The sequence below is a fragment of the Electrophorus electricus genome, chromosome 8 (genome assembly GCF_041902795.1).
Source record: "Electrophorus electricus isolate QZ-2024a chromosome 8, ASM4190279v1, whole genome shotgun sequence".
Lineage (NCBI taxonomy): Eukaryota > Metazoa > Chordata > Actinopteri > Gymnotiformes > Gymnotidae > Electrophorus > Electrophorus electricus.
Genome location: NC_137504.1, coordinates 13139518 through 13153643, shown reverse-complemented (window position 1 = coordinate 13153643; position 14126 = coordinate 13139518). Strand labels below are relative to the sequence as shown.

Genomic DNA, 14126 nt, shown 5'->3' with positions numbered 1-14126 from the left:
GTGTGTGCGGTTCCCTAGGATGAGCCGCCGTCTCAAAGCTCACCGGCCTGTTTTTCAGACCTGTGAAGTCAGCCACATCACAAGGCTTATCTGCAGAGCCCAGGCAGTACAAGGCTGCCTGACACGTGCGGCAGCAACAGCAACAACCGGGATGCAAAAGTACTGCGCAAATCGTGCCGGCAGGAAACACGTGTAGATGGTCGCAAGGCGTGTGACCTGCACACACACACGGACACAGATACAGATGTGCACGAACAGGTGCACATGTGCGCGCGCACACACACACACACACACACACACACACACACACACACACACACACACACAGTGTGTGGTGGTGGGGTTCGATAACATACTGGTTAATTTAATTATCTATTTAATAGACTTGTATTTGGAGAGGTTCTTAAGTGAAAAACTAGAAATCTAAAAGATTTTTTGTGAAATACAAGAGAACTCAAATGGCATGAAATATAAGACATCTGTTTATCTACGGAAATTGGGCACTAGTGCTCATCAACAATTTCACTGTGCTGTCCGCTTGTCCTCGACATGCTTCACCTCATTCTGCAGCACGATCTTTGCTCTGTGTGCAAATATTTTTACGTCACAGTGTGCTTTTCCAATCTATCTCAACAATTTGAACTTTTTGCTCCTGTGTGATTCGGCACACACTGCTGATTATTCAACGAGCTGACTGTTCGAAAAGGAGAAGGAAAAAAAAAATCTCCACTAGTGAACAGTAGATTGATGCTAGGAGGCCAAGCTGCAGTAGGGAACATGATCCTTACTGCGGCCCATGTCTCCTAACTCCCTGCTAGGGTTAGGACAGGACTCGGATGGCCAGGAGCCCCAGTGGAGGGCTTTCAATCAAAGAGTTTGTCTGCTAACATGGCTTCCAGTGCTGTGGTTACTGGGCAAACGTTACAGCCCAAATCCAGCACTCTTGGATTCTTGCTCTCAACTCTTTCCTCTTATAAGCTATAATCCAAAAAGTCTAGATGTTATACATAATGCCTGGAGGGGTGTTGAGGTGTTTAGATTTCAGCCATATCCCTATGGCCACCGCCGGCTGCAGTTACTGAGTGCAACGAATTGTAATGAGAATGTTAAGATAGCCCTATGAAACAATAAAAAAAAAAAAAAGTGACACCGGGTCTCTTCTGCACAGCTGAGCTATGCATCTGCACTGCATCCGGATTCATTCAACATGCAGGATACTGAAGGCAGTTGCAAAGAAGTGACACAGATTCAAAGAATCAAGCTCTCATCACACTGATTCCTGATTAAACCTGGATTACTTGCCCCTGTTACTTGAAGTCTTCCCAAACTTGGCTGGTGTGCTGGATATAATTACATGCCATAACAAAAAGATTTAGCCAAAAGAAAGGAGGCAAATCTCTAATCTTTCTGCTTATAGATTAGGTTGTTTGTTGTTTACCCAAGTCCTTTTCCTATAGTCCCCTCCCCCTCCTCTCCCTCTTTCTTGCTCTAACTCTCTCTTTCTTTCTTTCTCGCTCTCTCACTCTGTCTGTCTCTCTCTCTCTCTCTCTCTCTGTCTGTCTCTCTCTGTCTGTCTGTCTGCCTCTCTCTCTCTCTCTCTCTCTCTCTCTCTCTCTCTCTCTCTCTCTCTGTGACAAACTCCTCCTTACTCCTGGCAATGTGACCTGTCAACATGTTATTTTCTGTCCATCATCCATTGCTAACACTGCACTCAAGGCTTTCAGCATTTGGCTGCCAGGCAAAACGCATTTGGCTCCAGTTTGTTCTAGGCCAATGCTTCAGGGATTTCCAGAAATATCTGGTTAAAAGAAACAAGACTACCATAATAACATCACACATAACATGACGACTGTAATTTCATATTTGGCAGCTCAAATATTAATGTAATGACTATATATGAATTATAGTTTTGCTGTTTTTTTCTGTGTGAGAATTGATCCTCAAAAAAATTTACAGCCAAGAAATCAGATTTTTTACTGATTTTGCTAGTATATGCATCTGTTCTCAGATCCATATTAGAACTGGCACATGATTTACTAAGCTAACATTTCACCATTACTATTTATTGACTCGGACATGCATATAAGTTGCTGTTCGACCAAGCGAACCACCCTGTTAGGGATCAATATCATATTTGATTAGGGATGAAAATGGGTCCCATGTATTTAAAACATTATAGATTCCCAGAGCTCATCCAAGCAGATCTCGGACCTTCCTGTGGATTCTACACATGGTGACATGATGGCTGCTAACTGGAAATGCTTTGTATGGGGGCATTTAGGCTGGATAATGACATAAAAATGACTCTGGGGGTGTATATTAAAAGATGTTGTTTGTGAGAATAGACAGGCCAGCCAGAAAGATGAGATCTTATGCATAACTCATTTTAAATAACTTATTTTTATGAGCTCTACTTTCCTCGGTATCCCACTAGCTTCTCTATAAGCTGACAAGTTCTCCTTGTGTCTTAGTAATATTAAGTGTAATGACACTGATATATTGACAAATTAAAAATGAGTCCGCTGAGCCTGCTGCCTGTTTTTTATGCATAGCCCCGTGGACTGACATGTGAAGGATTATAAGGTATGTACCTTACAGTTTATGATGCCCCCCAGTTCTGCACAGCAATTATACTGAAGGAAATGACAAAGCCTTCTGGTTCACCCCAGAGCAGACTTTAAAAAAAAATCCAGATTCAAAAGCCTTAACAGATTTTAGATTGCACATGTATTAAATCATAATTGTAACCCTGATTTACTAACAAACATAAATGATTTATCTATCACAATCCAAATTAAAGATCATTACAGATAGAAGACTGGGTAAATGCAGTAAACAAGCATGAGATAACAGCAGGAAAAACATCCTTTATGAGGGAGACTTGGATCTTAAGTTGCTTTGCAATTACACAGCATGGATCTGTGGAAGTCAACATAACGACTTGTAGCTATGGTAACGAAATGCTGACTATCGCGGATGCCACCTATTAAGGATGCAAATTGTCTTCGACTAGACTTTGGCTGTTAAGCTTTTAACACTTACATTTGCTCCTAAATGTGAGCATGTCATAATATGACAAGAAAAGGAAATTAAAACCAGCACACTGAATAAGATGGATCACCACAGTGAGAGCAAATTATAGATCAAATGTTTGCCAGGGCGGGTTTCCCTGGCAGATGCATTTTTGAGAGTCTTGGCAACAATGCTTGTAATTCTCAGTTAACCTCCCTCCTGCCCTTCTTTACTTTTCTACTTTTCTCTATGGAAAGACTCATTTTGCCTGTGTGCTCTCTTGGGAAAGAACGCGTGACGGATGTGGAGGCCAGGGGCGGCCCACGGAACCCAATAAAAGGAGATGCCTTGATGAGCCTGTTTCTTTAGGAGAGATCCGGTACAGCACAAGCTTCCACTCTTTTCAGTTGGACTGCCTCTGCTATGTATAACCTCACGTGGAGATGCCCAATAAACAGCCTGGTGTCTGGAATACATGGCCAATTAATAGTCTGAAACAGGGAGCCAGCAGAGAATACGGCTAAATGGCCAATGTTGAAAAGAAGGAAGATCTGTGTCTCCGATATTTACAATATCTAAGGAATAATGGGAATGTCAATGGTCGCAAAAAACACAACCACATGACCACTCAAGCATCAGAACCTCGTACCATGCCACAAAGAGCGATAACTTAAGCCAACAATGTATGACGTGAAGTCCGGGAAAGGAAGTGAACAGCGACATGCTTATGCCTTTGTCATGCCACGAAGACAATTACAGAGACAAACTCCGGCTCAGAACCTATCAGGATCACTGCTGCCAGCGGTGTCTCTGCATCTCAGCTTGTTCCTGGACCGTGACGGCTGCAGGCTTTGGGCACGAGCCCCCGGCCTGGTGCTGCCACCGCCAGCACTCACAAGCCTCAACGCAGCACCTGGGGCAGATTAGACTTGCCTTGATTTTGACATGCCACACACGTCAGACAAAGTCCACGATGGGGGTGGGGTGGGAGATGTCCAATGATAAATGGGACAGACTGTCGAGACTGGCAGAGGAGTGATAGAGAAAGAAACAAAAACGAGGACGTTAGGCAAAGGAAAATAGGTACAAGACAAAGGAGGACACGGATTATTATAAGCGAGCCTGATCGAAAGTGGTGAAAAATGGGGGGGGGGGCAGCGTGAGGACAAACAGAAAGCAAAACATAGATGGGGGGGGGGGGGGTGAATAAGAGTGCTAGAGAGAGAGAGAGGTGGAAGAGAAAAGGATGACTGGAATGAAAGCAATAAGAAGGAAAACTAAAAAGATGCAAAGATGGAAGAGAGAAAGATAAATAAAAGTCGTAGGAGATGTAGGTTGGCCACAACTTCGCAGGAATAATTGCTACCCTGATGACCTCATAAAGTGACGAATATTCCTATAGTCATCAACAGAAATGCCCAAGATCATCAGCAGAGCTAACCACTTAAACACCCCACTTTTTACCAGCTGTTCTGACCTTGCTGCACTTAAAGCCTTTCTGCTTCGATATTCTAGCAATATAGCAGAACGTCATGGCTCCACAAGACTACACGGTCTTCAGTAATATAATGGGACTAATGCTTTTCCAGGGGGTGGGGGTGGGTAGGTCCTGATGAAGTTCTTGGAATGCTGGTGGTAGGGCACACAGCTGTTTGAATGCATGTGCACTCCATCTAAAACGCCCCCAGCATGCGCGCTCTCTTACCAGCAGCCATTATTGCGCAATACCATGCTAATTAGGCCCCTTTCTCAGGCACTAAAATGGCCCTGCTCCTGTTTTTTGGGGTGGTAATGAATAAATTATATCTGGAAACTTCCTAAATCCCTTACTTTTCCCCCTAAAACTCAAGGGATGATTATGTTAATGTTAACCTAGCTAATTATTACTTTGTAATTCAAGTATCATTTTATGCTCCATATAATGCGACAGGCTGCACTGTTTTCTTCTCACCATTAGTAAATTAGGGCATATAGAGACTACAAAGTGCCGCCACGTGGCTGTGGTGATTCATCTTGCATGCCAGAGCCAATTGTGTGTATGATTAAGACACATACGTTTCTTCTGTGCTGCCTGGCTAGCAATTACCTCCCTCCCTTAAACAAGCATGTAACGAAACACTGCACATCAGCCTGTTCCCTGAGATGGGATGGGCTGAGGTGTGTGTGTGTGTGTGTGTGTGTGTGTCAGGGGGGTAATCTCAGCACTGTGTCATCCTTCGTGCCCCGTCTGACAAGCAAATCCGCCGACCTCAACTCAAGGGCAATGGAAATTTCTCTATTTTCTTCCCATTCAACTATCTTTTAGCAGCACCATGAAACAAAGCCAGTTCCCGAACAAATCCGATTTGAAACGCAGTAAGTCTTGCTGCCAGACAGGTGTTGACGTTGACAAATATTGAGTTGTGAGAGAGGTGAATTAACATTTGGTGAATTAAAAATTCAGTCGCAGTGCAGACAGTCCTGTTTATCGCACAGAGACGAACTACTTACCATGTCTGTATCTGACACGGGTCCAAAACTGGTGACATAGATGTTGGTCCGAACCTCAGTCACACTCTCTGATTAGACAGAAAAGACAGGGAAAACATCACTGTAAGACCCAGACGTATTACTACCGAGGATGTTATACTGCTTTAATTTCCAACGTACATCTTTCAATATAAAATCAAGAGAAAAAAAATCTCTGTGTGAAGTCTAAACAATGTCTCTAATGACTGAGTGAGCTGCTATCACAGCAGCAGGCTACCCCACAGCTAATGAGTAATGCTAAAAACAAGGAAATGGGGAAAATATAGATATCTGCTTGAATCGGTTTCAGCTAATGCTTTTAACATGCCTCGTCTGGTGGAGTCATTACCATAAAATGTGACACAGGCAGTGCTTAAGAACAGTGGAGGGAAACAAATCCAAAACAAACTGCTTCCGACAAGGCATTCTGCGCCATAGCCGGCTTCGAGGAAACCAGACAGACTAGAGATGAGACTCTACGCTCAGGCCATACCGCAAACCGTCCAAAATCCGACGGCAGCTCCGGCTCTCTCAATGATGTGTCCAGGAAAGGGAGCACCTCCCACTTAGCAGCCGAAGCTGTGGATCGTGGTGGCTCGGCAGCCGGTGGAGGGGCTGTGGGTGAGGAAGGGGGTTAGGGTTTGACATAGTTGGGAAGTGAGCATGTGACCAGCCGGCAGGCCACTTGGGAGGGAGGCTGGGCTGTGGTGGTGCGGCTGATTGAAGCCTTCCAGTTCTGACGTGCCATAATGGAGTCGTGGCGCTGCACCGTGACACGGCCCATTCATCAGCAGAAAAAAAAAAAGAAAAGGAAAGTTTGAGAGGGCTGCTCACCGCTGGGCTCTGGTTTATGAGGACACATTTAGAGGACACCTAGGACTTCACTCTATGAGACTGCCAAGAAGTGAAGTAACAAGAGAGGAAACAACAAAATGGAGTGTTTGTTGATGTGGTATTGATGCAAAATCACCTGAGAGCACTCAGGAATGCTCAGAAATCCAGCCATTGCATATGCCAACCTGGTCTGCGGAGAGTTACAACAGTCTTCAAAGTCCCAGGAAACCCACTTTAAGAACACTTAACCTACTTTTCCGATTCTCGAAAAGCAGCTACCTAAATTAAGTCAGAATCCAAGGCAATAGGAACACCTCCTAAACTCCTTTGTGACTGCTGAATGAGTCTGTAGAAGGAGGAAAGACCGAGTGCTTCTCCATATTCAACAAAGTGCTCTAATGCTCCAGTCTTCGGGGGCTCCTTATGAGTTGCAAGTGATTTCCAAAGAGTGCCGTTCTGCACAGCTTTGTTACACCTTCGCAACCTCCCCCCTCCCCTGACATGCTGATGAACACCACTGTGCCATCAAAAGATGAGTTATTTCACTCTTCCAAAAAAAAAAAAAGCAATCTGTCATGGATCTGAGAGGAGGCGGATTAGTGAGGTGTCGTGTGTACGAAATGGAGCCTGTCACAAGGGAGTAGGAAGGCGCTGTACTGAGGGAGCTCGGTGGGGATCAGATGAGGACAAGGAGCCCATGCACCACCGGGTCACGGTCCCAACCCATCACTGTTCCACTGCCATGTGCGGGATGCGCCCATTGGGGAGCGTGTCATGGCGACACGGAGCGGCTCACCTCCCAGGCCAGGGCGCAGCCTGTTGTCATAGCCGTCCAGCAGGCGGTCTAGGATGCGGGTGAAAATGGTGATGTTGTCTCTGCTGTCGTCGGGGAGGGGCTCTCGGTGACCGGCTACGGCCCTGCGGACCGGTAGGGAAAGTGGGAGAGAAAGTAGAGGTTACAGGGATGAGACAAGTGAGGAATATCAGAGAGGACCTACGGGAAAGATACGTCAGAAGGAAGTAATGTGTAAGGGGAATATGAGTGCACAATATGGAGAGAGCGTGAAGGAGGTGAACAGAGAAACGGCTGATGAATAAGCAGTATGAAGTGAGAGGCATGTGTAGGAAATGACAGGTTGATATTGGTCAGCACCTTTGATCTTTTGTCTTTAAATATCTCCTGTTGTTGCAGCTCCTCAAGTGGGTGCTGCACTCATTACAAGTCATCTCAAATTAACTTTGTAAGGAAAATAAAATAAAAATGGCTGACTGCATCTAACAAGAGCCTACTGCTTTTCTTGTCCCTGACCTCTCCATACATCCAATTTCCTGTTTCTGAAAAAAAACAAAAAAAACAAACACAGAGCAGCACAAGTTTCCTGTGCTGCTGTGTCATGCTAGTGCGGTGTACTCAGGGGGGAACTGAAGTCTCTTCTAATTCATGCTCCACAGACCTGGTTCCGGCTGGGATCGAAAAACAAACATGTCAGGAATTAATTTCAAGTGGAGGACGCAGGCACACCAGGCACACACAAAGTCAGCATGGGTGTGTGTGTGTGTGTGTGTGTGTTTCAGTTTGAGTGAGTGAGAAAACTACGAGCGAGAAAACTGATACAACTAATGGAGGTCCAGGTGGATTAGTGAGTCCTGTGGCAGTGTTGAACACAGCCCTGTAGCAGTCCTTACTTTGGGACTCAGCTGCATAATATCCCACGAGTTGCAAATGGGGTCTTGAATAATTGCTCAACCTCCCGTTCTTTAATTACCTTAAATATGCAGCAAAATGAGACTGTGACTCTCTGGTGAACGACGCACGGGTGTGATGAAGGACGTGAATGACGGCACGGACGACATAATGAGTATCCCCCTCAATCACATCAAGAGATCTGCCACGACTGGCCTCACGGCAGGTGTTATGCGGACCTGTGCCGCAGTTCGTGCCTGGAACTAATCAGTCACGAAACTGTGAGAGCGGATACTGATGAGTTTTCTATGCTAGTTCGGAGCCCTCTTCCTTTTAAAGCGCTTTGCTGTGCGGGCGTGCACAGGAATACGTGTAAGGCTGTTGTTGGCTTTGCGCTGGGTGTAGGGGACTGAGGAGCTGAAGACCAAGAGGCTGGTGACTCGCTACCTAATATCCCTGAAGGGAATCTGTGGCAACTGCCCAGCTCAGAAAGCATCACAAGCCAGAAGCACAAAGAGCAATCGGCAGCATCAGGAAAATCAGACAGGACGAGACAAACCTCTCCAGGGAGCTCAGTTACACTTATCTTGTTAGGAATTAGGAATTTGTTTGCTGTACATTTGATAAATCAGTTAGTAAATAAATAAATACATTTTCTTAGCATTCCAGTGCAGCCATGCTGAGAGCCCATCAGGTGGATGCTAATGCAGATAACGAGGCTGCTCTGAAGTGGTTCAAAACAGCGGAGGAGCATACCAAAGCACTGCCCTCCCCTCCAGCTGCTAATTAAACTTGCCCCTGCCATCACAGCCCCATTCCAGCTTTCCCTGGCACCTTGCAGAGGGAAATCTCCACCTCGGTGGGGAGAGCGTTGTGAAGGCTTAGCAGAAGGCTCAGAACTGACCAACCGACAAGGCTGATGGCTGCCTTGCTACTCAAAGCACCAGCCCCCCAGCCGGCTGACTGGAGATCTACACCACTGGTGGTGGTGGTGGTGGTGGTGGCGTGGTTGGAGGGATTAGCCAGGCTGGTCCCTGCTGCTGTGGGGAGATGGCATTTGGAACACTGATGATCTCCCCGTCCTGTCACAGCCACTGGGCCATGTTCATTTATTTATTGCAGTGTGGGAACAATTAAGCAGGAGATGAGTGCTGTCTCTCTGGTGGCAAGGAGCATTGAGGCAGAGGCCATCCTGATCGATACACTCTTAATTAGCCGGCAATTTGTTGTTCCGCCACGCAAATTGCACATGGACACTCCATTAGCAACCCCTCCCCAACCCCTGATTTACTAGCCAGCCATTACTGTGTTGCCCCTCTGTGAAGAGGCCCCATTGATATTAATAAGTGTCCGACAGCATGGCCTCTTCCCCCTGATAGGGACAAGGCAGGTCTTTTTCAATGCTTCACAATATGACTGATTCCTTTTGTCTGCTTCTCTTATAGCCACTCGTATGGGTGTGTGTGCAGGGAAGATAATCCATGCAGGGGCATGGAATGAGCAGAGCAGGTTGGACGGTGGTGCCCAATGGTGCGGTGATCAGCGGGGGGGTGGAGGCTGTGGGGTTCTCCGTGTGACCCCCCCCTCTCCTCCCCACCCCCCACCCCACCCCCGGGTCACCACCCCCCACCTTCATCAAGTTCCAGCTAATGAAGGCCAGTGTGCTTGTCGGAGGCTCATGTCTTTTGAATCGGCCCTGTGAACTGGAACAAGGCGTTTATTAGCAGGATCGGTGAAGGCCTGCCGCATCTCCCTGCTGGACGCCGCCGCTGAGAATCTTGAGGAGTAATTTATGGCTTGTTGGAACAGCGGTGAAACAGAGGACCGCAGTGAAGGAGGTGGGAGGGGTGAAAGTGAGGGGCAGAACCTTTGTGGAGGTGAGAAAGTGAGGGAGAGGTAAAGGAGGAGAACAGGAAAGTAGTGCAGCTCCCTCTTCTCTGCAGTGCGGTCTGTGGCAAAAAGGAAATCCCTTTGAACAGTTCAGAGCCCTTCGGTGAAATTCAGTCATGCAGCGCCCTTCATACAGAAGTTGAGCAAACTTTGTGTTTTTAACAGGGTATAGTGTGAAAATGCTTAATTTCATTTGAACCTTAAACATTGTCGTCTTGTAGCTTCAAATATGCTTTTGATCCTTAAACCTAAAGACATACTCTTTTCATGGAGTCTTGCTGGAAGACATGAAATACATTGGTCCCTCCCATCTTGCACAAAAATATTTTCTTGCGAGTGGGAAAAGGCAGAACCACTACAATTATTTAGTATTTACATTTTTAGTATTGACCTGCCGGATTCCTTTGGGAGCGCAGTCAGACGTGGGATACCGCAGGGAACATCTAACGGCTGTGCGCCGCCAAACATGACACATATGCGTCCCCAACTGGTCTCATGTGAGGTGTGTCGGGGCATTTGGTCCTCACTCAGATCCAGGGCTGGAGTGCGATAGCACTGTGGGCCCTGATGGCAGCTGTTTCATCCCTCTTCATTAAAGCCACATCAGCCACATCAAATAAAAAATTGACTTTCTTCCCCAACCACACCATCTCCACATCTCCCCTCACACACTCTTTAACCACATCCTTAACTCTCTCTTTCTCTCTGTCTGTCTCTCCCTCTCTCCGTCACCTTTTTCATCATATCCTTTCCATTCCTATGCCCTGGACCCCAGCCCTATTTTCTCATCTCTATTTCGGTGACTTGTAAGAGAAGAAAAGTATTCCGAAAGCAGAAAAAGTAGCAAGTGTCTGAGCCATCTCTACTTCCTGTGTACGCTTACAGCAAAGCACAGTGTTGTACAAAAGCAGTCTCCTGAAACCGAATGAACTATTGAATATTGTAATGTGTTTCCAGAAGTGTTCTAGGTTATGGAGAGAAAGAACCATGGGAGAGTCATTTAACATCCAATCAAAATCATTACATGAATGCAGGCAGGGCCAACATTGCAGATGTTAAACCATTCAATAGTAACATGGAATTTTATTCCTGTTAATTAAATATCAGATGGACCGTTTTGGCATTGTTGTCAACCTTTCAGCTTCTTTTCACCATAAAAATAAGCATTGCCACTTATATGAGGCAGTTAAAACAAAGATCTCAAGATTCCGTGCAAACACTGCTCAGTAACCGCCCTTACTATATAAATTACCTGTAAAAAAGGACCAAAATGCCAACCAAAGTTCAATGCACAATCAGTATTGCCGCATTTGTTTATTTACGTAATTAGCATACGAGTCAAAACCCATCTAAAGCTTCTGCCTTTATTCTGCGGAGTATTCTGTTCCCCAATCCCCGGCTGGTCCCTCAGTTCCCGTAGCTTGGTGTGATGCCAATCTCTATCAGACACATCAGTGTGTCCTGTATCTGGCGAGTGTGCGGCTAGCAGAACTAGCTTCGGTGCACGGCGGATAGGGGATTTAGCGCGCGCGGGCGGCGGCGGGTTCCTTTCTCGTGATGGAGGTTACGACAGTGCACGCGACATGACGTTGGCTGCAGTGGATCCCAGTGCCACTTGTGCGCTCCGTCTTACAGCACGTCGCTAGCAAAGAAAGCGCTCGGGAGGTAAAGCGAACAACGCAGGTGAAGTGTTAGAGAGATATGCAAGTGTGATACTTAGGTACATGCTGTAATAGAATAATAGGTGTCGCCGCGGCTTATGTAGTGAAAGTCAGCACCTGCTGAATTACAGTGTTCCTCTTAGGAAACTTCATTTGGTGTCCGGCATTGAGAGGTCATAAGCACTTGAGTATCTACTGTAAAATAATGAATTCATTTATCCAAATTTGAGCAGACGGAGGTCAGTGAAGTGCATCGGCATCGTATCTTCCTCTGCACCACAGGCATTTTGAAAGTAATTTCGTCACTTCTTTGCAATTTTTAAATGCCTTTGAAAATGCGTGCATAATATTAGATAACTTAAATTTTAGCCGCCCTTTTACGGTATGCAATAAAAGACACTAAGAGGCTTAGCACTAGTACAAGGCAGCATCTAAAATATGAGCAGTATATTGGAATTGGCTTCCTTCTACACTGGCGAGTATTAAACAGACATTATAAAAGCAACCTCTTTAAGATGCACTTAGCAATTAGCACTAGGCTAATTCTCATTTTGCAGCTACTCCGTCGCGTATCCTTGTGTCTGCAAACAACGCCTTTTTATTGCAGCCTGCCTAAAATAACACATTCAAGGCCAAATATACTACTACAAAGTGTATTTAGTTACTCTGAAAAAAGAAACCATGTTGTAAGACTAAAATGTGGAGGTAATTACCTCTACATTCTTTGGCTGAACACTCGTGGAACTAAATTGTGTTCTTCAGACATTAAAGAGTTCTCTGTCCAAGGTTTAGATTTAAGCAGAGGGAATTAGCAAATCAGCAAACTGACTAATCAAAAAGTGTGTTTATGTTGGTTTAGTAATTACTGCTAGAGTTTGTACAAAAATGCTTCCTTTAGTGTATTAGTTTGTCTGCTTTCAGCAATATTATTATTGAGCAGGTGATACTGAGTATTGATTTGCTGACTACCTCCTACTGTGTCATTATAAAAGTCCAGAATTCAAACTTTTCTCAGTCTCATCTATTTATTGTTATATTGTTCCATATATTTCAAAGTCTGAAAGCTTGGTGCTTCTTCATTAAGGTTTATGATGAAATAAGATTGTAGAATTAATTCATGGTGGGATTAAAGGAATCAATATTGATAAACGAGTATTGGGTAATAACAGGAATAATTAACTCAGCCTGACTTCCTAAAACAATCCATGACCAAAACCTGAGACCAAGAGCCACATCTTGCAACAGCTTCTGCCTGTTTACTAAAATATTTTGTGAATGTGTATTGGTGCAGCAAACCCATTTTACGCAACAAAACATCAGGACAGATTAGAAAATAGCCATCGGAAAGAGTGAACAGTTGGTGAGCGAGGTATTGGGGGCTGATGGCTCTTTCACAGCCAGCTCCGAAACCCAGAGTGGTGCCAATCCAGTCCAGCACACAGGCGCAGTCGAACCCCATAATCCTTGGCCGGCCCTGCTGATAAAGCTGTTCTTATCAGCCCAGCCCCTCAGCCTAAATGGTGAGGGCGTCTGCCACGCTACAAGAAACCCCACCCCTCAACACACACACACACACACACACACACACACACACACACACACACACACACACACACACACACACACACACACACACACACACACACACACACACACCATCACTGGTACAGAAACAATGAGCCTCCCCTAAGCCAAGCTTCAGGGCCAATCAGGGCCGAGATCGTGAGGAGCTGTTGCAGCTAAGCGGGAAGACTAAATGAACCCTCAGCTGGAGGCAGCCATGTCTAGCTTTACATCGGGGAGGTTTGAAGAAGAAGGACAAGGTTTATGAAACAAAGGCCTAGTCATGTAGTAAAAAGGTAAGATATTCCTTTTCATGGCAAGTAAAATTACCGGTTTGAAGGTAGTTTGAAGCAGCTGCTACACAGCATGTCACTTCATATGAAGTTCCAAATTCAAGGATAGCTTAGGCAATTAGGTTTTCTGTACTGATAAAACATTGACTTTGCCATTATCACTCGATGTCTTTTATTTCTCCCTTTCAGAAGAACTAGCTGTGAAAAGTCTCTGATTCGTCACGCATGAGCTGATTAGTGTAACTATTCGGCCCATGTGACAACCATTTCAAATGCAGCATCTGAATGTGCCGTTGATCTGTTCCGAGATGGAGCATAAGCCACGTTCATACAACATGGCACATGGCTGGCTTTCCAAAGTACCCTGCCAGTCTGGGCAAAAAAAAAAATACATTTTTTTTGTAAGTGTCGACAGAAATAGCGAGTTGTGGCCAGAATGTAAACGCTCTCTGAACAGAGTGGATGGATTAAAACCTGTGATTTTCCCCCTCTGTGCAATTAAGAGGCAAATCAGTGGGGGGGATTAAAACATTGGAGGCTGACGCATGATCTTGACAGGCTACTCCCCGGCTGTACATGTACAAAGGCCTGTAGAGCAGTGGGAAAAAGCAAGCGGTGAACACCATGAAAGACACTGTTTTAATAATACAGTTAAAATATGAGGGTGTACAGAAAGTGAGC

At 45.4% G+C, this 14126-nt stretch overlaps 1 protein-coding gene across 13 annotated transcripts in view; it reads right to left on the bottom strand.

Annotated features, from left to right (window-relative positions):
• gabra3 (gamma-aminobutyric acid type A receptor subunit alpha3) overlaps positions 1-14126 on the bottom strand; it is an 80965-nt gene that overhangs the window by 47789 nt on the left and 19050 nt on the right. For 8 of the 13 annotated variants that reach the window (XM_081719324.1, XM_081719323.1, XM_081719322.1 and 5 more), the window contains 2 exons: positions 7151-7272; positions 5503-5570 (listed from right to left, as the gene is read on the bottom strand). In XM_081719324.1, the coding sequence (XP_081575450.1) occupies positions 5503-5570; positions 7151-7272 (190 nt within the window). Of the gene's footprint in view, positions 1-5502; positions 5571-7150; positions 7273-7507; positions 13156-14126 lie in introns of those variants that run through there. The other 5 variants (XM_081719327.1, XM_081719326.1, XM_081719330.1 and 2 more) reach the window with 2 other exon arrangements.